The 26527-nt window shown below is 43.8% G+C and overlaps 1 protein-coding gene across 11 annotated transcripts in view; it reads right to left on the bottom strand.

The window, feature by feature from the left end:
* DGKH (diacylglycerol kinase eta) overlaps positions 1 to 12463 on the bottom strand; it is a 150794-nt gene extending 138331 nt beyond the window's left edge. For 6 of the 11 annotated variants that reach the window (XM_032496064.1, XM_032496062.1, XM_032496063.1 and 3 more), the window contains exons 1-2: positions 12094 to 12287; positions 5007 to 5210 (exon numbers count right to left, since the gene is read on the bottom strand). In XM_032496064.1, coding sequence (XP_032351955.1) covers positions 5007 to 5210; positions 12094 to 12153 — 264 coding nt within the window. In that variant the 5' untranslated portion in view covers positions 12154 to 12287. Of the gene's footprint in view, positions 1 to 5006; positions 5211 to 5910; positions 6047 to 12093; positions 12288 to 12373 lie in introns of those variants that run through there. The other 5 variants (XM_032496072.1, XM_032496071.1, XM_032496067.1 and 2 more) reach the window with 4 other exon arrangements.
* Between the last annotated feature and the right edge of the window lie 14064 nt (positions 12464 to 26527).

Raw genomic sequence — 26527 nt, 5'->3', positions numbered from 1 at the left:
AATGCTTTAACTGCAAAATTGCATCTCATAAAGCAGTGAAAAATACAAATCAATATTTTTATATTGACTATGCCTTACCATAAAGGTATAAGAGTTTAGTGATACATACTTCACATTAAAGCAAAACCAAGGTACTAATTGAAGAATGTGGTGATTACTTTTTTTCTTAATGGCCTTAAAGAGATGTCGTAGTCCACATATAATGTTGCAAAGTTCTGAATATCATTTTTGTGTGTTGGGGGGGGCAGTAATTAGGTTTATTTATTTATTTATTTTTTAGAGGAGGTACTGGGGTTTGAACCTAGGACCTTGTGCATGCTAACTAAGCATGCCCTCTACCACTGAGCTATACTCTCCCCCTCTGAATATCTTTCCAGTGTTTAGGCATGTCTTACTTAAATTTAGAGACTCATTTATGATTAAAATTAAATGTAAGAAGACATATAAATGTCAAAAAAAAAATAAATGCAAGCATAATATACCTAATTAGGAGGTACTTTTGACATATGAAGCTTCAAGACCTGAGCCACGATGAGTCAATGGCAGAAAAAGTCATTGAGAAGGTTTCCATTTGTTTGTACTGTTTGGCTTATGACAACTGAACAATCCTAGTCTATCAGCCTGATCGAGGTTCCTCCGGCCATTCCCTGAAAAGTGAAAGACATCAGTCTTCATGGGCCAACAGAAAGCAACCAAAGGGTCTCTCACAGTCATGTTCAAAACCAAGCTGGTCTGAGCTGGTGTTAGTATTGTTTCAGAATGTCTCCTTCCCAGTAAATCCCCATGAAATTCTCTACAGTAGTAAATCTGAATGCAAAACCCACCTCCTCCCTGAGAACAGTACTAAGAAATGAGGGCTAACAGTCATGAGGAGAGGGGGAAGGGGACATGTGATGAGGTGCAGCTCCCTTTGGCTTCCCCATATCAGCACTATTTCAACTTTTGTATATAGTGATTCTTTTTCCCTTTGGGGAAACAGAGGCAGCCATAAAAATGATCTAGGGTTTAGCACCCAGGAAAGGACAAAGAAACTGGAGGAGGAAATGGGCAATGAAGGGGGAACAAAGAGCACACAATATGAGGATGCCAGGAGGGTACTAAAATGTGCGTGAGGATTTGATTAAACCACGCTAATTTAAAGAGCATGCCAGTCTTCATTATTCTTTACTTAAAAAGTCATCATAGACCCTTGCAAAAAAGGCTGAGGTTAGTGTTGCTTAAAATAGCCCATATTTCCTTTCACACAAAGCTGCTTAATTAAATGATGATATAACATGTTAGGCTGAACCACATGAAATTCCCCCATATTCGACCATTTTTTTTCCCAGCTTTATTGAGGCTTAAGTGACAAATAAAATTGTATCTACTTAAAGTAAAAATAAATCTAGCGATGATTTGCTAGACATATACATTCTGAAATGATTATGACAATTAAGTTAATTAACATATCCATCACCTCACAGTTACTTGGTGTATGTGTGTGTGTGTGTGTGGTGAGAATGCTTAAGGTCTATTCTCTAAGTAAATTTCAAGCTCACAACACAGTATTATTAACTACAGTCACTATGCTGTATATTAAATCCCCAGAATATATTCATCTTATAATTGATGGTCTTTTCGCTTTGACCAACTTCTCCCCATTTCCCCCACCTACCAGCCCTACTCTCGACCGTTCTGAGCTACTGACAGAGCAACTTCACTGAGTTCAATCTAATATAATGGAATACTCTGCCATCATTAGAAAAAATGAGATAGCTGTATACAAGCATTAGGGAAATGCTCTCCATATTATACCTCCAAACAAACATGACACAATGTATAGAGAATGTTCCTGTTACTATTTTTTAAATACTACATATTTAAGTATATACATATTCTTATATGTGCATAGAAAGCACACAAAGAAATGCCAACAATTGCCTCTGAGACAGAGAATACAAGGTCTAGGGTGAGAAGGAGGTTAGTTTTCAGTGGAGACCCTCCCATCACAGAATATCCTCTCACATCGTTTGTAGGGCTTACTGTATGCACATCTGACTTTTTCAATTAAGAAAAGCCTGTATATTTTTCAAATGCCACAATTAACTTAAGGTGCTTTACTAACATACAAATTACTTAAAACATTAACCAGTATTCACAACAAAGGACACTTCAAATAAGGTAGTTACTTAAGTTTGTGGCTGTTTGTCACTCCAAACCTGAATTAGACACCAAACAGCTTTATGATCCTAAGGATCTTAAAGGAAACTAAGTAAGTACTATGTTTTAACAATAATACCCATATAGGTGAAGTAAGTATGTAACAGATACATGCAGTCATTCATTTAAGAAATATTTATGACCTCTACGTGTAACTTGCCCTGCTGTCAGTGTCCAGTGTGTTCATGCAGAAATGCTTTCCAAAGAGAGAGCCTATATATGCAGACATACACAAGCCTGCGGATATGTGCATGTAACTATGTGTGTGTGTGCCACACACACCATCTCTATCTACTACACAAGCAGGATTAAAGATGTCACCTGTAATCACAACTCATCAGACCTAGAGGTCCCTCCCTGGAGCTTCAGGATGTATAAGCAAAACCTGCCCCAGCTGTCTTTTTAAAAAATGTTTTATTTATTTTTTTATTATTGCATTATTTGCTTTATTTGGGGAGGAGGTAATTAGACATTACTTTTAGAAGAGGGACTGGGCACTGAACCCAGGGCCTCCTGCATGCTAAGCATGCGCTCTACCACTTGAGCTATACCCTCCCCCCTCAGCTGTCTTAGAAATGACTATGCCTTGGGCTCATCCTGAGGCCTCCTTTTCCTCCAGGCTCCCCCATCTTACACACTTGTGGAAGGGATCAAAAGAATGTCTGTCCTTTTCTAAAGATCTTTTCTCTTAACTCTTATCTGAATCGTAAGTGAAGATTGGAAACCAACAGTTAAATTTAGCAGTTCTCATTCTAAGAATTCCTCCTACTGCCCTTGGCCTCATCCCTGAGAATCAGTATATGTGACGAGGTGTAAGCGATGAGATCTGTAGCAGATATGAACAGTCTGGTTTTGGAGGATGGGGCAGGCAGGGAGGTGGAGGCCGATAGGTTTCAGCCATCTTAGGCCCTGATCTCAGATGTTCATACGTAATGTGATGAACTTATATGCACTAGAGAAAAGGCATTGTATAAAAGCTGGTATAAAAGGCAGAATTTCTGAAATTCAATATATCTTTGGAAACTTAAGGAACATTTCATGTAATGATCACTAATTATCTAATCATGGCAAAACATTATGTGCTAAATATTTTTGTTAGAAAGTTAAATGGAAAACCAACCATAATCGTGCTTTTTGAATTTACTCTAGTGTCAATATACATGCTTTGCCCCCAAACCATAGATAATATCAAACTTAAAGAGTATAATTGTAGCTATTCCCATGAGTTCAAGAAACCTACAAATTTCAGCTTTACTCTCAACAAATTTGCTGTTTGACTTTACTCAATTCAAATTAGAGTTATTCTAAATTTTCTTCCAAACAGTATAAATTTACTGGTCAGTCTCAATGTAAGTATGCATGGAATTTTAACCATTTCATTTGAATATATACAAATACTACTTTTAAAAAACCTATCATTTTGCCCATTATTAACACTGTTGTGTGCACTTTTTTTAAATTAAGATTTCCGATGTCAAAAGCACTCACTGCTAGTAAAATCCCTATCTTGTTTAGCCTTAATTTTCAAAAAATACATTAAACTCATATTCTTAATTTACCACAAATCCTATTAAATTAAAAAATATCACCATTAAAAGGAGTTACAAAGTGCATGCTTAAAATGATGCAATTTTTGACTCTGCTAAGTGCAGCTTGTTAACAGCTGTGCAAGTGCTTACACATTTGTTTTAGAAAATGAGGCAGGTGAATATAAACATAAATCCATAAACATACAGTAAAAGTTCTATTTTCATATAGGGATCCATTAACCTTAGAAAACAAATTCTCATAAAAATAGGTATAGAATGAATTAAGTTTTGCAAACGTATTTTTAAAGAGCACACAAATCCAATGGTTTAATTGGTTCCCTTTTCAATTCCTCTTTAAAGTCCCCCCGTGATAACTGACTCCTCGAGTGATCATTTCTGAAGTATGATGAAAATCAGAGTGTATGAATAACCCTTCAGTCGTAAGCATTTGCGAAATAGATATAGACATAGATATAGACATAGATATATAGATTCACGATCAAATTAAAACTCAACTTGGAGCCCTCACAGGTCAGCAGTACCCGCTACACAAACAAGAGTAGCACCGCATACTAATCTCCATATAACACAAAGAGGTCACTTTTCATTATTAAAAATAACCATGCGTGTGTTGATAAGGTCTGAACTCTGCACTTAGCGGGAACCTAGGAGGAACTTAGGGAACCTGGATCTGCCGTTTTTCGCGCCCCGCTGGGTGCAGCTAACCGCATCATTTACCACTGGCGTCGCCCAGCGGCTTCTGCCTTCCAAAGGGCAGCAATGGGGCTCAGAGGCTGTCGGGTGTCACCTCCCCACCCACCCTCTCAGAGTGGGCCAGGGAGAGGCAGGCTGATGCCCGCGGGAAAAGAAGGTGGCTTCGCTGCAGCTCCGGCTGGTCGGCCTCCACTTGTGCCCCTGCGCAACGCACTTACTCTAACCGAGCACGACAGGTAGGACTCAAAATAAAACACTTCTTTTTGGATCCCCGAGCGGGAACTCTAAGCAGCGCTTCGGCTTTTTCCCACGCTCCCTGGTTCCCTTCTCCTCCACCTCAGCGGCCCAGCACCCCGGAGGCCCCCGCGCGCGGGCCGGGAATCCCTTCCCGAGGCGCTCGGTCCGGCTCCCGCGGGCCCCGCCCCCGGACCCAGGCCCCGCCCTCACCTCGGCTCCCCACGTTCCCGGGATCGCCCGGCGCGCTCCCTGCGCCCCAGGCGCCCTCTCTTACCTTCCCCGCCCCGCCGCCTCCCGCCTTCCACGCTCCCCTCCGGCCCGCCTCACCTTGGTTCGGATCTGCCCCGAGGTGGACACTTTGCGAATCAGTTTCTGGGGTCCCTCTTGCTCGGCTTCGCTGTCGGACGAATCCTCTCCGGGCCCCGCCGAGGCAGCGGCGGGGGTGACCGCGGCGCCGGCCTCGGCAGTCGCTCCTCCCGCGGCGCCCGGAGGGTGGTGCTGGCCGCCGGCCCCGGCCATCCTCTCCGACTCCTGCGGGGACACAGCACCGCCCGGCGGGGGCGGCGGCGGCGGCGGTCAGTGGGTGGGCTCTGCCCGAGCCGGGCCCGGAGCCCCGCGCCCAGCCGCCGCCGCCGCCGCCATCTTCCGCTCCCCTAGTCGCCCCCGCGGGGTAAGGGTCGTCCTAGACCAGACTCCTTCCCGACAGGGGCCGTCCAGGATCCCGCGCCCGGTTCCCGCCAGAGCCGCTACTGAGGCAGAGCACGGGGGACGTGAACCCCGGCCCGCCTGGGACCCCAGCGCGCAGAGCCGCAGGATGTTACGGGGTTCCTGACCCAGAATACGACGGCGCTGGTAGAGAGGATGCGAGCGACTGAGGGACGGGGCAATCTCCCACTTCCCCTAGGGTCTGGGGTCCCCAGGATGGACCCGAGGGCGGGGGAGACCCGTTACCTCCGCAGCCCACCCCCGCAGGCCCGGCAGTGGTGATGCTCCCTCCTTCGGTTCCTGAACAGCAGGGGCAAGGACGGCCCCGGGAGGAGGAAGGGAACCTAGCGCTTACCCCCGACTCCCCTGGGTGCTCCCGCCACCTCCTGAACCCAGGATCTCTCCAGAGAGACTTGGGCCTCGCCGCACAGTTTCCGCGAGTAAAAGTCCCCTCCAGCTCCGAGATGGAAGGACGCAGCCCCTAGTCTGCCTCCCGACCCCCAAGCCCTTCCCTGATGAATCGTACCTCTCCCGCCTCCGCCTTGGCGTTCGGGTCCTTTCAGCTCTCCCGACCGTGGCGTTTAGATTCGGGCCCGGGCCCACCCCCACCCCCATCCGGCGCACACGGAAGAGAAGAGCATTTTCCGGGAGGTTCCACTCCGCTCTGAGAACTTTTCGTTCAGGAGGAGCGATCCCTTTGGCTAACAGGAAACTGGGAAGGGCGTGGAGAGCGCGCAGAAACAAGAGAGTACACGCCGCCCGAGACGACAGAATGCAAAATAAATGTCTTAGCTGAAGCGCGAAGCGAGACTGCCTGGAAGAAAACAATGCACTGGAGCCGTGTGAACACCAGTGCCCGAGCACGAAAACACTGAAGTCCTGGGAGAGCCACTCCCTAACCCGGACTAGAGCCGGAGGAAATGGGATCAACAGGCTGCAGCCACCGCTCACGACTCGTCCCCCCGAGAGCTGGCTGAGCGGACACTTGGGAACAGCCGCTGCCTCGCGCTGCGTTGTGCACGCCAGGCGTCAGAGAACCCTTGCAGGTGTGGGAGGGCTTCGGGGAGAGGACACTGAAATGCCAGATTCCTCTTGTCGGCCACAGAGAATTCCGAACTGGCGTTAGCTGTCTTTTTAAGGAGGGCAGAGAGTCCCTGCCAAAGCGTGGAGTCTCCTCACATGTCAGGAAGGCATTCAGTCTCTTTAGCACGTTCTTGCTCTTCAGGACTCATTGAGATTTTCTCAGTTGACATGACCTTTAAGGGTCCTCCAAGCTAAGATCCTTTTGGGTTGGGTTTTGTTTTTTGGTTTTTTTGAAAGTTTCAATTTTACTCTCAATAATTTGATTGCTGTGACAGAACTAACAGTTCTAAAAGATTTTAAGAAATATGCAATCCCAGTACTACCGTTGGTCCACATAGTAGATTAAATTGATTAAAATGTAAAATGTGCCAGTTACTTTGCATCTGCAAAGACAGGAGATCGCTGCTTTGTAATACTGATAGAGGCTACTTCTCCAGGCTCAGCTGTCTTCTTTAAAGGGAACGAGTTGGGCAAAATAAACTTTAAGAGCCCTATGGTTCTGTAAGTGTGTAATTCTATATAGACAAAGAACATACTGCTAAGGAGGGAATTACTTAAGAGAAAAACATAATCAAAATAATGGCCTTTATTCCAACACAACTGTTTGGTCACTGACAAGTCCAATGGTCTCACAACATCAGTAAGAGGCACCTAGTAAAGGGCCTTCTGAAAGAATAAACCTAGTTCAGACCTCTCTTTTAATGTAGGGACCCAGGCCCCAAGCCACAGCTGGGACCAAAGTCAAAATCATGAGTCCTGTTCTAATGTTCTAGTCACTCTGCCACACCATATAACAAAAGTCAGTTTGTCAATTATCATATGTTTCAATTCATACTTTAGGCTTTCCGGTTTTATATAACATTTTCCAGAATCCAGGCAGAGAGTGATTAAACGAAAAAGCATTGTTTAATGCCCATGCCTATTCTGTGATCTTAAGAGGACTAAGCAGGGGTGGGAATAGCTCAGTGGTAGAGCACATGCTTAGCATGTACAAGGTCCTGGGTTTAATCCCCAGTACCTCCCTTAAAATTAAAAAAAAAAAGAGGACTGAATACACTTCTCACTCTGATTCAAACACTGATTGCTTAAAAATATTAAAACAGTTTCACATGCAAGTGCTGATCAATTAATACCTCGAAGTAAAGGTATTTATTACTTCATAAAAAATTAACCTCATAGTTATCCCTGCTCCTCAAAGTCTCGTGTAACAAGTTCTAAAATTTGATTGTGACTTTGAAAGCATGGCCAGTCTTAGCCTGCTTGTGCTATATAAATGAGTGCTGTTCTGCAATTTTCCTAGCACATACTTAGAGTGAAATACTGGATAAGCAAATGAAGGAATGTCACTTCATTTCCCACAAAAGGCAGCTCATGAAGAACGCCCTTTTCTTCAATCATCTCTTCTGAGGAGACTGTTTCAAATAATTCCTAATTTAAGGTAGTGGACCCACTAGCTTCTCCTCAGGTCTTATCTGTAAATTAGAAATTTCCACAATGAATATCCAATCTGTATACTGTATACCTGCAATGCACTTCACTGCCCTTAAAAATATAGCAGCAATGTCAAGAGCTGTATATCTGCCACCATTTTAATGTAGCTCAAAATAGCAACTAAAACAAATTTCAAAAATGCGGCATGTTGCGTTCGCTTTAATTTACAAGATTCTCTTGAATTTTTCCTTATTTGGTGCTTTCAGATTTTCAAATAATTTCTTAGATGCTTCTTCTTACATATTTATTTTATTATTGTTACTTTAAAGTCTTTGTTTGGAACATAACATATCACAAACACACTATTAAAAACTTGGACATAAGCCACATAGACACTACATTCAGAAAGCGATGAAAATAGAAGCTACCACTAAATTAGGTTAGATTTCTACTTAATAGGGTTTCCTGTCCCATTTAAAAAAAAAACAAACCTATTATACTAAAGACGTAGAAGTCACAGCCAACTTTCATTCTGATACCAACTTTATGAATATGAACATATTATCTATAAAGATATTTTGAATCATATTCTTATTGATCATGACTTTTAACAGAAGAGGTTTAATATTCTTCAACATAAATTTGCAACTTTTAAATCCCATATGTTCTATGGTTTTATGTTAAATATTATATCATAAACATGAAGAAGTCTACATTTATATTCTGAGGAATCCTAGTACATAGGCACTTCAAAAACAATTATATTTTAGGATTCACATTCCTAATCAATGGAAACCAGGCAAAGAACACTGCAGGTAGAGGCCTGCTTTCATTCAAACTTTAAAACGACTTCCGTAATACACTATCTGTCCCATGTTTAGGATGCCAACATCCAAAACTTTATTAAAATTTCCTTAGTTGTTACCTCAATGAAAAAGATTTCGAAATTAATCGTGATATTAACTTCAGGTCCATATGGTTATCCCTGCACCTAAGACCAAAATTTTTGGTCCTCTAGACCTAATACATAAACATGCTTTTAACCGCTCATTTATATTTTGGCACTTTATCCTTTGAAACTCTTCCCTTCCTAATTTTCCAGTAGTTCTGATTAGTTCCATCAGAGATGACTAGATAAAAATCATTTGGGAATACAAATAAATTTTAGTAAGGAAAATATACTCTGGTATCCCTCCACTGTTTAAGAACTACTTTGTAAATACTCCCAAACTCTTTTACGTTTTGGCAGGAATTCTAACTAGCCATTTTCCCCCAAGATATTATCTATGAGTAAGGGTCGCTTGGCTAAATATCTTCCTACCCACCTGTTTCCACCAGCAAAATGTTGTTTAATTAATTAGAAATTTAGGTAATGCCTCTATTTCCACTGATTTGATTACATTCCAAAGCTAGCATTAAAGAAAATACACAGACGCTGAATGCTAACATTTATCTTCTTGTAGGCCCAGTGCTGTAGCTGGAGTAATGATAAGGCTAACAGTTTATTTAAATGCCCTCACTTAACTAAATAACTTCACTTCATCTCTGAGCGCAAAGAACGTCATGACGTCCAGCAGCTGCTTCTCAACTCCAGACATGGGTACTTTTCAAGCTAGGCGTGCATTACTCAGCATTGATGCCTGACATTATGTTCACTCTTCTGTCTGAATAGTTCCACATAGAATCATATGATCGTGTTTAACGGTCTGGCAAAAATGAATGTGGAAAGGAAATCCCCACATGTATGCTGGTGATATGCAATAAGGAATAATGCAATAGGACCTGTGTGATGTGAATATTGACTGTTCAGTATTGAATAATCCTTTTCATAAATGTAAATGAGTATACCTTTATGGTAAAGTATTAAAGTTGCCTACATTTGAATTCAAAACCAGATTTTGAATTGAATGCAAAATGGAGTCTAGATCAAAGCAGATGTTCTTAACCCAAGGTCTTTGAGGGTCCACCAGTTGTGCTATGGGAATTCTGTGATTCCCTTGAAATTTTCTTAAGTTTTTATACATATATTACATATGTAAATTTTCAGGAGAAAGAGAGTCCATAGCTTTGATTACGTTCTGAATGGGATCACTGATCCAAGAAAAGTTCAAGAATCCCTGATTTTGATGAAAATTGTTTTAAAGGGAAAATGTCCCTCAAACACACTTAAACTGGTTATTTCCCCACTTTGTTCCGCACATCTGAAATAATTAACATTTAAATACTGTTTCCCCTAACTTACCCTTCTTCTTTCTCCTATACACCACTTTTCAGTAATTTGGATAACTTATCTTTTTTAAGAAATTAAATGAGAATTCCCTTTATTAGTTCTTAGATTCTGTGCCATACATAAATGGCCACAGGGTTTCGAATAAAATCACTTTGTCAAAAGTATCACTTTATGCCACATATCCGAGATTACTGAAGTTTTTTTTTGACTCTGAATGTAAACTATTAACATGTATGAAATAAGACATGCTGTTTACTTAGGAATGAGTGCTCTGTGAGGATTTAAGGATTGGTGCCTGTGTTAACTGCTATATTCAACAGCTCTGAACATAGTAGGTACTATATAAAATACCCTTTGAGTAAATAAAAAGGCCCTCAGTGTTTAAAGAAAGGAAACCTAAGTTTTTAGGAGAGTTCTGCAGTCTGGAGAAAGTGTCACATTTCATTCATGCATTTCTGTTCTGGCTCTAGTTTTAAAGGCTATCAATGGGCATTTTCATCTTTGTCACTCTAAAGCAAAAATAAAAGTTTTTCTCTATTTTTCTAAGCACAAGGTAGTTCTGGTATCCTCACCGTAAAGTGAAATACATATAATTGGGTATTTTCATTGTGATTGGTGTTGGCTTAAAGTGTCCAAGTTCAAAACGGAGGTCATACAGGAAAGTTTAAAAGTAAAAAAGTTACAAAAACAGGTCACTGAGTTTAGTTCTCAGGGATCTTTGATTTAAACCTCAGAACTGAATCGTATTTTTAATTTCAAGAATAATCCCCAGTAAGAACCACAATAGAAGAAGTATGAGCAGATGGGCAACCTAACAACACGTTCAAATTTACAAAAGCAAAGACAGCTGCAGATACAGATGGATCAGAGTTGAAGGACACTCTCGAAAGGTCGGGAAACAGAAGGTAGAGAAATGTACTTGGGGAAAGGAGCTGTATGTATTAGAAAAGAAAAAGGAGAACCAAGCCTGGCACCTGACCTGGAAGCTCTCCACAGGCAGGGGGCCAGCCTGAGCAGATACGCGGAGTCCCTGGGAAAAGAGCATCTGAACACGTTGAACAGAACACTGATGAGGCCAGAAATTTTAGACGAAGCTTTTAAGATGGGTTCAAGAATTTCAACCAAGACGGAGTAGCAGGCATCGAGGCAGGGCATGGAGAGCCAAAATTCGATGCCAGGAAAAAGTCAGCCCACACGGGATTACAGAGCTCCGAGTGAGACGGGGATTTCGGGGTAGAATCCCTAGAGGGATGTGAAGTGGTTCAGTCTGAGTTGGAGGAAAGAAGGAAGTTGAAGGAGTTTGAGGAAACAAACCCGAAGCCCCCCGGGCTCCTGCTCCTCATCCTCGCACACACAATGCACAAGCACATGCTACTCTCGGTCCCTAAAATTACCCAACCTCCACGTTGTATGGGCAGCGAAATCGAGGTCAGCTTCCCGCTTCATCCCGGGCAAACTCCTTGAACCCTAGAAAAGCCCCGGGCTTTAGTGGCGAACAGGAGTCGGAGGCGTGGTTCCAGGCTTCAAGCCGCGATCAGCCTTGCCAAGCGCGGGTCCTTAGGAACCTGCGCGCCCAGGTGACGGCCCAGGGCGCGGTCTCAGGAGGGAAGACCAGTCTCCTCCGAGCCCTGCACGCTGACCCACAGGCTGCGTTTCTCTTCTCCCCCTTCCAACCCACCACACTCGAAAATCCCATGAAAAGTTGAGAAGTCGATAAAGCACGGAACCGGTCCTCCCAGGTCCGTGGTCAGCGGTTCGCCGGCGGCCCCTCCGGGAGAGCCTCGGCTGGCCGGACAAAGGCGCTCCGGGCGGCGCGCGAGGAGGAGCCCGGGCGGCGGAGGAAGCGCTGTCCCGGCTGGGAAGCAGCTGGGGACCTCATCCCGGGCCATTTCCTGAACGGAACCCGGCCCGGGAGGGGGAAGCAGAGGAGAGGTGGGAGGGGGCGGGCGCGGGCGCTGTACCCACCGGTTCCTCCCAGGCCGGGCTGCGGGCGCCGGGCGCGGGGCGCACGTGCTGCGGCTCCATCGCGCCGGCCCGCGCCCGCCTGCCGCCCGGGCGCGCGGACCCGGGTCCCCGCCGCCGCCGCCGCCGCCGGGGCCGCTGGATGCGCTTCCCTCGCCGCGGTCCTCTCGGCCGCTGCCGCCGCCGCCCCGGCTCCCGCCCGGGGCCAGCCACCGGCCCTCCCGCCGTCTCCGGCTTCCGCCGCGCTGCGCTCTCCCGCCCCCGCGCCGGTCCCTTCCTCCACCTCCACCTCCTCCTCGGTCCAGCTCCGAGCGATCCGCTCCCCGCCGCCGCCGCCGCCGCCGCCGCCGCCGCCACCGCCTCCCACGGCCGCAGAATCCGCCCCTCGCTCCTTCCTCCACCCCCGACTCCCTCCCCTTTTCCTCCCCGCTTCCCGCCCCTCCCCCCCGCCGCCCCCTTCCTCCCGGCGGGCGGCCCGGGACGCACGTGACCCCCCTGTCAGGCCTTATAAGGCGCGGAACCGAAAGCGGCCGCCGGGTGGTCAGGGGCACCGGGCGGCAGTGGGGACAGGAGCGGCCTCCCACGGGGCCGGGCGCCGAGCTACCGCCGGGCGAGTGGGGAGCAACGGGGAAAGCCCGGGCTGGGCCTGCCGACGCGCTGGCGACGCGAGCGGCGGTGGCCGCGAGTCCCGGGAGACGCCTCCAGCGCCCCTCTCCCCGTCTCCCTCTCCCGGTGGCCGCAGCCCGCGCCCGCCTCCTCCAAACGCCGGCGGCCCGCGCTGCAGACACCTCCCCTCCTCTGGGCGCTGAGGCTTGAACGAAATCGCGCTGGACAGTAACTGACTTCGACAGAGCAAGGGAGATAAGTGCACTCCAGAGCTGCTCTTGAACCAGCTGCGCCGGGGATGGTTTATTCTTTGTGACGTTACAAACACTGCAGATGGGTTAGCATCTGCAAGAGGAGTTAAGCTTGAGGGAGTACTTTTTGTATTCATATTTTATGATTAACGGTTTCGTGGAAAGAATTCCGGCTAGTTGGAGCACTACATTCAAATTAGGGGAAGGGACAGCCTCGCAGGGAGTGTTCAATAAATAGCAAGTCACCTCCTCCCGCCTTTTAAAACAACGTTTCAAATAGCGTTTCCGATCATCTTTTTGGCATCGAAGACGCTTTCCGTCTATTTCCAATCCAAGAATGGCTTTTCACAGGTTATTCTCTCTTTTGGACTGGATAAGCATCTTCTCACTGCCCTTAATCATGTCACACGTATTCACACATTTTTAAAACAAACTGAAAATTTCAAAACACTTACTTGACCCAGTCTGCCTCCAGTCCCCACCTCCTCACAGCCAAGCTCTTTAAGAGATAAATGCATGTTCTCATTATTCTCACATCCATTTTTTAACCTACCTCTCATTCTTCCCAGCAAACCTACTATTGTGCCCATTCTTCTACCGAGGGGACCCTGACAGAGGTCACCTGTGGCTTTCAAATTTCCCTAAACCGTTGTGCTGTCGTCGTCCCCCCCCCTCCCCAATTCCCTTCTCATATTACCAACCTGCAGCATTTATCACTGGGTCCAGACTTTAATCCTTGGAACTACCCCTTCCATTGGCCGCTGTGACACTTTAGTTTCCAGTTCTCTAGCTGCATCTTGCGTCAGCCCCTTTGCCATCTCTTACATGTTGGAGGGCTTAAATAGTCTGCCCTTGGTCTTTTTCTAATGCTGCCTGGTCTATCCACCTATGATGTCAACTACGAACCATGTGCTGGTAACTCATAAAGTGTCCATTCCTATCCCAGATCTTCGGTCTGTAAAGCCAATTTCTTATCAGAAATCTCTTACGCAGACATCCCACTGGGCTTAAACTCAGCTTCACTAAAACAGAAGTTAACTTCCCTGCCAGTTGGCTGGTCTCTCTAGTCTCATTCCCAGTCAATGTATCCACAATCCACCTAGTCACCCAAAGAAGAAATCTGAAAAGTGTCCCAGGCTCCCTTCTCCCTCCCTCTGCCCACTCCATGCACCAGATAGTCCTGTCTGTCACCTTCCCTCCACTTCACTGCTCTTGCCTGGCTTCAGATCCTTTCTTTCAAGCCCCTGAAACATTATGTTACTTTCCTCATTAGTTTCACTGCCCCAATCTGGTCACACCTCCACTCTTGCCATTTCTCACCTTGTAGCTAAAATAAGCTTTCTAAAATACAAAATTGAGGGCGTCTTTCCCTGAATAAGCACTTCAAATGGCTCCCCATTACCAGGAGGATGAAATCCCAATATCTTAGCCAGCATTTATTTCTCCAGTCTCATCAAACACTCTCAGTTTCTCAAATGCAGTTCCCTGTCAGGCCACTTATTCTTCTGCTGTGTCCTCCCGTGGAATACCCTTCGTCTTATTCAGCCTGTCCAAACATTCATCATCTTTCCAGAATCAACCAAAGAGTCACCTTTCTTATGAAATCTTTTTGGAGGTTAGAACTGACCATTCTCTCTAGACTAATGCACTACCCTTTCATAATGCCTTCAAATACTTTCTTAAACTCATTTTTTAACATATAATCTCTCTGATGACAAGTAATATGACTGACTCCATCTTCCTAGTTCTCAGGACAGTTTCTAATGCATGGGAAGTGCTCAATAATTTTTTTTATAATGGACGTACTGGGGATTGAACCCAGGACCTTGTCCATGCTAAGCATGCCACTCTACCACTGAGCTATTCCCACCCCTAACCCCCTCCCCTGACAGTAAATGTCAAATGAATGAATTACATGATTGAATTTAAGTTACTCTATTCTTATGACTATAGAAAATGTTTTCCATGCATTATCTCCTAATTTTGCAAATAATATGTTATTTTCATCTTTAACAGGGATGGAAACTGAAACTAGAAAGCAATTTGCCCAAGGTTCCACTGTATACATCGAAGTCAGGGCTATAAGCCAGTTTACATAGTTAAATTCATTAGGTGTTTATCTGTCTATTGCTTTTCCAGGTTAGATTCTACTTTTTATACCAGGGTCTTTCTTTTTTTAGTGATTGTTTAGTATATCTCTTTCCACCTCTTTATTTTCAACCATTCAGAGTCATTATTTTTAAGTGTGTTTTTGTAAATAACAATTGAATTTCAATATTAGTTACTCAGTCTGAGAGTCTGCCTTTTAGTAGTCTATGTCAACCAGTTTTCATTTATTATGTATATTGTTAGGGTAAAAGGTTGTTGTAAGAAAGAGATCCATCTTCACTGCTATCCCCCAAACACAACGTTTATACCTCTCTCACGAAACAATCTTGGAATAAGTGGTCCAGGGTTCCAGGTGGCTCCTTTGACCCATATTGTTATTCTATCCTCTACGGTATTGCCTTCATCTACACAGTCAAAGCAGGTTAGAGAGTTCCAGCTTGAGGAAGAAGAATGCATGAAGGAGCACAAGCTCAACTTCTTAAAGCCCAGACCCGGAAGTAACACACTTCCCATCTGCTCATATCCCACTGACCAGAACCCGGTTACACGGTCACACCGGGCAGCAAAGGAGCAGGAAAATGAAACGGCTAGCTGTGTAGCCATGACCCAATCACAACTCTATAACCACGGAAGAAAGAGAACAGATTTTGGGGGAAAACTTACATTCTTTGTCACATTATGATCATCATCTTTTTAAATTTATTACCATTCTCTCATTTCGTATTTATTTAACTTTCTTTTCCTTTGCTTCTTTTATCTCCTTTCTCATCTCCTGTTCTATCAATTGAATTTTCTCTGGTTTACTCCCCTTTACTAAATACCTCTACTGATTTGGAATTTATATTTTCTATTTCAATTCTTAGTGGTCATCCTTAAAATTAACATCTAGATATAACATCTAAGATTAGTCAATATCTTCATCCCATTCCTTCAAAGGTAATCTTAAACAAACAAACAAAAATAAATAAAACACTTTAACTCTCAAGTTCCTCTCTTTTTTTAAACTTTTTTTAACATTTTCTTTTTTATATTTTATTTATTTATTATTGTATCATTTAATTATTTTGTTTTGGCAGTGGGGAGGAGAGAGGTAATTAGGTTTATTTTTAGAGGAGATACTGGGGATGGAACCCAGGACCTCATGCGTGCAAAGCATGCTGTCTACCACTTGAGATATACCCCCCTCTCCTCTCTTTAAGCTATGTATTGCTATCTTGTATTTTTTAATCTCCCCGTATTTTTCAGTTCTCTACCAAATTAGTCATCATCATGACTACTCTTATAGTTATTAGTTAATTAATTTTTATTCCATATTTTATCAATGTTTATCCTTACTATTTGCTTTTTGTATCCCATTCTTTCCTTCTGGGCTCAAATTACGTCCTGGTGAAATACATTCTTTCATGTTTTTTTCATCATATCTGCAAGCAAAATTCTCTATGTCTGTATTTCACTCTCATTTTATTTTTCTCTCACATCAGCTATCATAATTTCATCATAATTTGACCATAATTTCATCAGCTAAGGAAAGCTAAGTTGACAGTTATTGGCTCCAACACCCTGAAGTTACTATTCTGTTACCTACTATTTGATTAGACTTTCTGGCATTTATTGCTGGTGATTAGAAGTCTGCAGTCAGTCTCACTGTTCCTCCTTCATAGATTTTTTCTCTATAATAACTTAATATTTTTTTTCAATTGATGTTTGCATTATTGATTTATATCTAGGTGGATTTTGTTTTCAGATATCTTGTTCAGGACTTGATACACATTTTCAACCTGAGGACTCTTCAAGTTTTGGAAATTTTCTAGCCTTGTGCATTCAAATATTACTTTCTCCCATCCTTCCCCCATGCATTTTTTTCTATTTTATCTTTCTGGAACTCCTATTAGATGTGAGTTGGAGTTTCTCATTTTACCTTGCATGTCTTAATTTTTCTTTAATAATTTCCAGCTTTTTACTTCTCTATGCTAATCTTAAATAATTTTCTCAGATCTATCATCCAATTCTCTAATTCTCTTTGCAATTGTATTGACTACCCTTTAATTTATCTGCTGAATTTTTATATATTTAAATTTTTGAATTTTCATTTTACTCTTTTTCAAATCTAGCTGTTCTTTTCCATATCTTACTTTTATCTTGCAGCATATTTTCCTTTATCTCTTTGAACATTTTAAACACAGTTCTTTATAAGTCTCTTTCAAATTACTTTACTATATATAGTTAATAGAGTATAAATTCTCCCATTTGTTGTACTTGCTAAGTCACGTTTGTGGTGGCTTAATTCCTTGCATGCTTTATAATGTTTCAATGTGAGCTGATCTTCAGTAGAACTTGTTTTCTATGAGAGTAATCCATGCCCTATGGGGTATGACTTCTGACTCTGCTAAGGACCTATGGGTTTTCCCAGCTCATTCACATGTCTGTCCATTGATGCTGGAAAACTCAAAGAGATGACGCTGGCACAGCTAGGGGTCTTTATGTATGTCTGTCTCCAAGAGTATTCTCTCCACTACTGTCCCCAACATGGTGGCTTCATGGTAGCGGACTGACTTCTTATATTTAGGAACAGGCTCCCAAGGTGTATGTCAAGATAGAACAAGTCAAGGGGATGCAACATCCTATTATGAACTCGCCTCAGAAGTCATATAGCATCCCTTCCACTAAGTGAATTGATTAGGATTATCACAAAATCCTGCCCAATTTCAAGGGTATGGGACACAGACCCCACCTGTCAGTGGAAGGAGTATCAGAAACATTGTAAGAGGAACATGTGGGATGAAATATATCTACTTGTGCAGCCATCTTTGGAACATACAATCTACTGCAATGGAATATCTAAGTAAATTTCAGTGTTCATGTTTCTGGGCAACCAGAGGTTCATTCTCTGCTTTGATTATGGACATAAAGGGATATCCCTTCCCTCTGACATAGCCCCTGGAGAACACGGATTATCATCCATGGGGAATTCAACCAGCTAAAATACAAGCATACAGTCTTCACACTGGCGAAGCAAAGAGCTGCAGGATTCCACTGCCCCAGCTATATGTTCTGTGGAGCACACTGGAGTCTAACAAACCTTCCCATTGAAATAATCTTACAAGACTTTCTACTTAAGGACTGTACTTGAAACAAATTTATAAACAGATTATATCTTAGTCATAATGCACCTGAAGCAAGAAATAGAAATTCTAGCCCTTGTTCCACTTTATAAAAATAATGTGGAGCATCCAAAGAGAAGATTCATAGCAAACCCAACTCTCCTTGAGTCACACTGGCTGTTAGCCCTGCTGTCTTAATAAAAAGCTCCTCCATGCTTCTCCACGTATCAGGGTGCTGGTGATGTTCTCTGTTTATTTCAGGCCACGACTCACATGTGCAAATTCTACAAATGGGCTTCTCTTGCTCCCTTGTCCTCATGCCACACAATAACAAGAGAAAAAAATTTTAATTATTAAAAATTTGTTGACTCTGAATATTTACCTGCAAGAATGCTACAAATACAATAAGTAGAAAGGTAGGTTTTAAAACACAGTGTGTAAAAACATGTAAATATGATATAAATATGCATTAAGAAGTTGGCAGGATATACTCTAAAGGGGTTAGTGATTATTGGTGGGAGGTTGAGTTTTGCAAGCCCAGAAATTGTTCTTTTCTGCTTTGTTTGATGTGTGGTAGGACTGAGGTTGTGGCTGCTCTTTGATTTTCTTATTTTCCCACAGTAAGCACTTGTTGCTTTCAGGAGATGAAAATTATTGACAATCGATCATAATTAAGTTAAAAAAATCAATGTATTTAGGGAAATATAAACCCCTAAATGAGTAAAACGAGACATATTGAAATGAGGCAGAGGAAAGGGGAAAATAACAGAGATGTAGGAGTTCTGCCCCAGGCCAGGGCAGGGTGAAGAACTAGGTCTAGGGATAAATAAAATGTGACAAGTTTAGTTGTGATTCAAACAATGGCAAATTATGGAGTTCCCACGGGAGTCAGCAGCAGAGCCAAGTATGGAGAATCCAGCTTTAATGATCCCTGACAGTACATTCGGTGGATTTTATCTGGACAGTGACAGGGGCCCAGCCAACTTGAATGCAAAGTCAAAATTCCAGGTTGTTAAGGACTGGGCTGTCAAGAAGTAGCAGGAATCAAGCCAAAGTGCTGGGAACTGGGGCAACAGACATGGCCCGGAGGTGGGGAGGGCTCCAACCAGATGGCTCAGCACCCCGCTCAGGGCCCCTCATGGAGCTAGGAATCAGGGGACAATGAGGCTGAAGGGTGAAGTGGGAGCCAGTGGTCAATGTGGCATTAAGATCAGGGGACGGGGACAGCCAACTTCAACAAAACCCTCCCAGATTAAGGGACTGATGTTTGTACAGTGGTTTTCTTAGAGCAGGTTACAAGTATATTCTTTTGGAAGACTACATAAGGAAGAAATAAAGGCAAGAAGAGTGAGATTTGGCTCTTTGTTGTCTGAGGTATACTAACATTGAGTGGCAAGTGCATGGGGTTTGCTATTTAAGAGAAATGTGCTCAAATCCCTGTTATTCTACTTACTACTAACCTTGAGACTTTGGGCAAGTTGTTTCCTCTGTTGTGAAATGAGCATAGTAGAACCAATTTCTCAGTACTGTTTGAGGGCTAACTACTAAAAATGTCTGGCGTAATATAGGCGCTTCTTACAAACATAAAAGCTCCAGCTGAAAAGGAAAAGAAGCAGGCGGAATATGACCTTTATGTCACTTAAATCAGATGGGAAACATTGCCCCTCATTCCCTCATGAGGGAAGTCATATACTCCTTGAAATTAGCAGCTACTGGAATTTGAAAACCATAAATTTTACCAAAGTTTATATATACATAACAGATTTTTTTTTAAGCTCCCTTTTAAATAAGGGACATTTTGGTGTTAATCATCAAAACAACCCTATGGGGTAATTCTTGTTACCCTCATTTTACAGATGAGAAGACTAAATTTCAGGGATTAAGCAACTTGCCCTGGGGTCACGGAACTTGTAAGAAATAGAACCAGCATGTGGAGTTCTTAGCATGTAGGAGTCCCATCAAAGAGGTAGAAGAAGAATTGGGAACAGAGCTACAAAGGAAGGAGCAGTCAGGAGAGGGACTACATACTCTTCCAGAACTCTGTTGGGGGGTGAGATTAGTGTTGCTTTGTAGCCTAGGGAAGCAAACTTGTTTTTAGGCAAGTGGGAAGGAGCTAGAGGAGAAAAAAATGACCAGATGCCAAAGAGAGAGGGACTGATTACCGGGAAAAGATCTGATGTCCAGGTTGAGGAACAAGGCTTATTGTAGAACTCCATTTCTTTAGAGCTGAGAATAGAGGAAGGAGTCAAGGAAGACAAACGCACCATAAATGTTAACTGTTGTTATGACCTAAACTGGAATCTAGGCTTCAAGTGTGTGTTATTTCCCGTTGCCCCAGGATACAGCAGTTGCCCTCAGTACAAAGGTCTGAGACAGGCCGGGTCCAGTCTGTTCCTCCGTGTTCCCAGCCTCCAGCACAAGACGCCCCTTTCCTAAACATTTGCCTTTGCTTTCCTTCAAGGCTGCCTCCTGCACCACCGTCTTCCCACCCACCCAGGGGCCTGGCCAGTCTTCTTTGGGTGCCCCTTCCTCTCGTCCATCCTCCCTACTCTGGACTTTTTAGCCCGAGTAAGGACCTGGGGGCCACAAGCAGATGATGGGACATGACCTCAGGAGCTCTGCCTGGTCCATCTGGTGTTGCCTCACGCCTGTGCCACAAGAGGGTTCCAGCTGTCCCCGAGCCCCGGAACAAAGCGTGTGCCAAACTGCCAAGCCCTGCCTCTCCCTCTTCGGCAGCCCCGCCCCTGTGGACGCTGGTGGAAGTGCGCGCAGTGAGGCTGCGCATCACAAGGGTGGAGGCTGAAGAGGTACAGGACGGCTGGAAGCTGGCGGGGCTGGAGGACTGGGACTATTTGCATTTCACCCTCACGTGGGGGGGGGGGGGGCGGGGGAGGCGGGGCCGAGGAGGAGGGGGGCGGGGCCGGGGTGCGCGCTGCAGCAGGTCAGAGAGGATGTCCTGGGGCTGCTAACTTGGACGTGAAAATCGTTTAATGGCACCTCCGCTTTGTGTGTCACCAAGAAAATGTCTCAAAACCTTACGTGTCAATTTCTTTACCGGTAATAATCCATTGAACTCCGACTTCGTGCAAATCATGAACGTTGTCTTGTCCAGAATCATGTTAAACAGTTCTCATTAACTGTCTCTGGTCACAAGGTGTGGAACTTTTAGAACTCTGGAACTTTTCGAACTTTAGAACTTTTCGAACTTTTTGCAGAATGGCTACACTGAAGTCAAAACAGTCATTTATTGAATGTATTATTTATTATTGTAATATTTTGGAATGTGTTAAAGGAAAATATTTTTACATTTATTACTTACCAAATCATAGTCATTCAATTTATTCATTCAGTAAGTACATACTGAGCATAACTCTCCCTGAGGCTTGGTACCAGGGAGATGTCTGTACCTTTACCATGGAGGGTGATAAGTGCTGTGATGCACGTAGGGAGTCACCAGAGCCCTAAACCAATCTTGGAAAATGGAGGAAGGCTTCCTGGAGGAAGTGACATCTAAAGTAAGACCTAACTCTCATTCATTAGCTAGTCCAAGTTGGGTATGGACGGATGGAGTGGGAGGAAAGCAGAAAGAGGGGGAAAAAAACTGATGCTTGATAAAAGCTAAGAGGCAAAGGAGACCTCTGCTAGTTCTTTCAAGTTCTGAAAAGAATTGTTATATGATTGTTAACTGCAGTATAAGGTGGTGAATTAAAGCTGGGGCTGAAGAAATGAACAGATTAGGTTATAACAGATCATGAAGGGCTTAAGACAGCAGCAGAGAATTTCTGTGTTCACATCTTTAGGTACACACTAACAGCCAGCAGTGAGCATATCATTTGATTGATTAATTAATCCTTATACCTCCTAGAAGGCAAGTTAGGTTTGATTATAATAAGTTATTGTCTTCCATCTTTAATACCCTGATATTATGTCTTCAAAACCAGAGAGCACAGCTACCATTTTTAAAGATCTACTTCTCTTTTCTAATAGTTTTATTTTTTTTTTTTTTTAAGGAGGCTGCAGAAGTATCAGAATCATAGGAGTGATAATTGAAGTTGGGAAGAAGGTATTTTGAACAAGCTTAGAAATCCTCTGACTAACCAGTCTGGAGTCTTGAAAGATCTAGAAATTAACAGTTTCCTCCAGGGTGGAGTAAGAACACAAGCTGGAGCAGGTGGGGGACAAGGTTGGAAACGTATTTCGAACATGAGTTCTTATAATTTAGTTTTTTAAAGCTGCTTTGAATACAGAAACCAAGGTGAATAAGCAATTGGAGGTTCAAGTGGCCTATTATTAGGATATGATATTCTTGCCTCACGGTTCTAAAAAACACCCTGTCTGTCACTAGACCTCAGATGAATGCACCTACGGAGTGAACTTTCCTAAAGAGACATTTCCTGTCGGAATCAGTCAGCGACTAGGCCACAGAATTAGTCATGTTGTTTAATTTGTTTAAACATATCATTAACAAGATTAAAAGCTTTCCAAAAGCTGGGATTGAAGGTAAAGGGGTCGTTAGCAGGGAACACCTCTATGCCCCCAAATGAAGTGGTGATTTATGAAATGACTGCTCTGATCACTTCTCAGTATTAAAGATAGCTGTAGGTTAGCTTTCTCCGTGAATGGAGAGAGAAACAGATTGTGACAGAACCTAAGATCCTGCCTCACCGTGGCCAGCCCTCCCCAAGGGTTCTTCAGAGAGAAAATGTAGGAAAGGACCTCTTGCCCCTGAATTACTGTGAGGCTTTGCCCCAAACCAGGATGCAATCTCTCGCTGAGTGGAGGTAGCCTGAGGCAGGCCTAGAGTCAGGGACCAAAGGAGGCCTCTCTTGCTCTGTCTTCCTCAGAAAACAAATTGGCTTTTCCTTGCCTTCTTTTCTTATCACTCTAATGATAAGGTACGAGCAGTCCAAGAAAATAGTCCCCAACTCCCCTTTCTTCCTCCCCAACCTCCCCTTCACTCACTTCTAATCCAGCTTTGTCCCTCCCCCACCACAGTCAAGCTCACCAGTGTCCTCCACGGGGCCAAATCCAATGGACCCTTTCAGTCCTCGCCTAACTCAGCCTTTCAACAACACTTGACTTTTAACACGGTTGGACCCTCCCTACTTTTTAAAAATGCTTCCTTCTCTTGACTTCCATGTTTAAGAAGAACCATAATATGACACTCGTTACGCTTTCTTCCCTCCTCACTGGCCACTCCTGGGTCTCCGTGGCTGGCTCCTCCTCCTCTCCTTTCTCTTCTCTTTCTTTGCCATCTTCCCAGGGACTCACATCCAGCTCCAAAGTCTATGCTCTTCGATACTGAATTACACTGCTCAGCTTAGGTGGTCCACCTAAGGTCAGGGAAGGATCCCCTGGCCTGTCAACTCAAACATCTCTGAGAAAGAGAGAGTCCTAAGGGAAAGCAGGAAGAGCTGAACACTGGGTTAAGAAAGAATGTCACCCTAGGCTTGGATCTTTGTGGCTTTTGTTGTCACAGTGGAAAGTTCCAACCAGTCAACCAGTCCGTGCACTCATGCAATGTCCTGACTGTATGTGAGGGTGTATGTCCACCCCACCCCACCACCCCCACTGAGGACAGGGGAAGGAGAACCAGGGCCAACACCCCCCTGATTTTGTTCCATCGGAGGGAAGGAGATCAGGACACACTGAAGAGCCCTGCCTAGTCCTCCAAGAGGCTGCTGCCCACCTGTGACTCTGCTTGTGAGTTTCCCCCCCAGGACCTGGGACCCATGAGCGTGGAAACTCAGCCGCTCGAAGTCCCCGCATGATTTTACCATGTCTCTCTAGCCACAGCGCTCGGAGGGCACCTTCTCCCCTTCCCAGGACCGGAGACCACTCTTCAGCAGGGATTCCATTTTCCTCTCTGAGATCTTCTCTCTGCCTGTAAAAATCACACAGAGTCCAGCCACCAGTCCAAGGCACAGCACAATTACATCTTGAAAAGCAGTCAGACCCAGATCCGCGTTCTGTCCCCCTTTCAAAGGGCCAGCCTGACCCTTAAGATCTCAAGCCCCCACCTGTCTGAGTCTTTTTCTCCTTCAGTGCCGCTGGTCACATCAAAAGTGAAGACTGTTTCCTGGGCAACAGCTCTCTGTGCGTTTGTAACACCCTGTGCTGCCCTGCCAGCCAACCAGAGATACCCCAGTTCTTCTGTACCAACTGGATTTCCTGTATCCTGATCTATCAAACACTGTTTTTCTCAGTAAAGTCAACGTTTAGATTTTTGATAGTCTAACTTAGTCTTGCCTCTGTCCGAAAAGAAATGACTTTTCTACATAACAAGTCCATCCATTCCTTTGTGTCAGATGGACCTTGGCACTCTGGGATGCTGAAATCCTTCACCACAATCTAGGCTTATTGAAGACCCATGGGGACCGCCATGAGTCCTGCTGTCAAACCATAAAGATGACCGAGACTGATTTTGTTGCTTACTTCTCTGACTACCTCCCCACATAATTACAGAGAACAGAGATCTGTAACTAGAACCAACCTGTGAGCCTGCAGTAGCGACTTCAGAGAGACTGCTGATAAGCCACAGGCATTCCTGGGGTTGAGTACTACCCTGGCTTCTCCCTCAATCCTGGATTGACTCAAAGATGCTGGCAAAGATAGGAAAACGGTAAGAAGTATTCATTAAAAAGGAGCATGACCTAAGGCAACCAACCTGGAAGCACATGCAATTAACAATTAAAAAGCCCAAATTCTCTCACATCAAGACGTTGTTTATCTGAGAGGGTGGCCCACAGTGACCATGTGGAATTTCACCACTATTGCAGATGACCAGCGGTAGGTCACGTGCAAGTAAGATGGGTAAAACTAGACAGAGAAAGGAAAACACTGACTAGAGGAGAGAATTTTAATTCTGTCTATGGAAATACATAACATCATTTCCCATCCATCCTCAAAGAGGGAGGGTTCTAAGCATACATCGTTATTCCAGTGACATTCCTCTGCTCCTTTAATGACACACTGTCGCCTTCAGAATCAAGTTTATTTTGTATCCAAGACCTTCAAAAATTTAGCTTCACCCACTCTCCCTTTTTTAGATTATTATTATTCACTGTATTTCCAGACTCTGAAATTTCATAAACCAGAGAAATCTTTAACTGAAAGATCAAAATGGGGATGTCATAATGAAGAGCTGTCATTCCATTGCTGCTCAAAGTCTTTTGAATACCCTCACCACACTGTGATAATCCCCCAGATTGTAAATGCTTCTTCCCAATGTCAAATCCACAAAGCTCCACTTCTCAGCCTATTTTGTCTCTAGGCTTCAGGCCTGTGACTGAGGTTCTGCCAATAAGACACGCCCTCCAGGAGACTTTGATCAGGCTTGTTCCGGGGAAGATGGTCCAAGCATAGGCAGGGTGGTGTGTGTCAGGCAGCGTGGTCTATGGTGGTGGCTTCTGACTGGCAAGTTCCTGACCCAGAGAGAAGCAGCTATCTACTTGGGAGGTCAGTTCTGCAGTGTGGTTCTGGGACTCCTACGTAGAGTTAAATTCTTTTTTTTTTTTTTAATTTTTGTTTGTTTGTTTCGGGAAGTAGGTAATTTGGTTTATTTATTTTTATTTACTTGCTTATTTTTTAATGGAGGTACTGGGGATTGAACCCAGGACCTCATGCATACTAGGAATGCACTGTACCACTGAGCTATATCTTCTCACTTAGAGTTCAATTCTTTAGCCGTCAGGACAAGCTACCTTTATAATTTGGTAAATCCTCTTGTATGTAAATTAGCTAGAGTGGATTTTTTTGTTTGTTTGCAACCAAGCACCCTATCCAAGAGAGTTACCTATTATTTTAGTTTGCCAAATGAAATTATGTTAAAGACAAAAAGACATTCTTTTTAGTTAGCCAGAGATTCATGTCTGCTTAATTAAGACTTCTGTCCTCTGTGTGTGTGTGTGTGTGTGTGTGCGCGCGTGTAGGGCGGGGCAAGGAATGGCAATTTTCATTCAGAAAAACACCTAAGTTAGAGGATGCAATGAAATAAGATGCGATCCCACATCAGCCCATGGAGAGCAAATAACATGGCACCAGAGAACATCTCAGGCTGTCTAGACAGATTCAATAAAGGCAAACAACAAAGGCATCTCGCTTCGTCTATCTTTCGCTGGCTTCTGTCCTCTGAATAATCTCCAGCCTGACTTTTGTGGCTGAGCTTCCGTAAAAAGATCTCCATCGTGAAGACAATTTGCATTACCAAGTAGCCACATAATTTGCTCAATTGCTACAGTAGTTTATCGTTACAATATTCTGAATTCATTACCCTTGTATGGGAATTTATTTTCCATTAATGTCTTTCTCTCGAAGATTGTTGTCTTATATAGAACAAGAGGAAAAGAAGAAAGAGGCAGAGAGATCGTA

This window comes from Camelus ferus, chromosome 14 (genome assembly GCF_009834535.1).
Source record: "Camelus ferus isolate YT-003-E chromosome 14, BCGSAC_Cfer_1.0, whole genome shotgun sequence".
In the NCBI taxonomy this organism is placed as follows: domain Eukaryota; kingdom Metazoa; phylum Chordata; class Mammalia; order Artiodactyla; family Camelidae; genus Camelus; species Camelus ferus.
The sequence above is the reverse complement of the archived record's forward strand: the minus strand, read 5'-3'. Positions and strand labels throughout refer to the sequence as shown.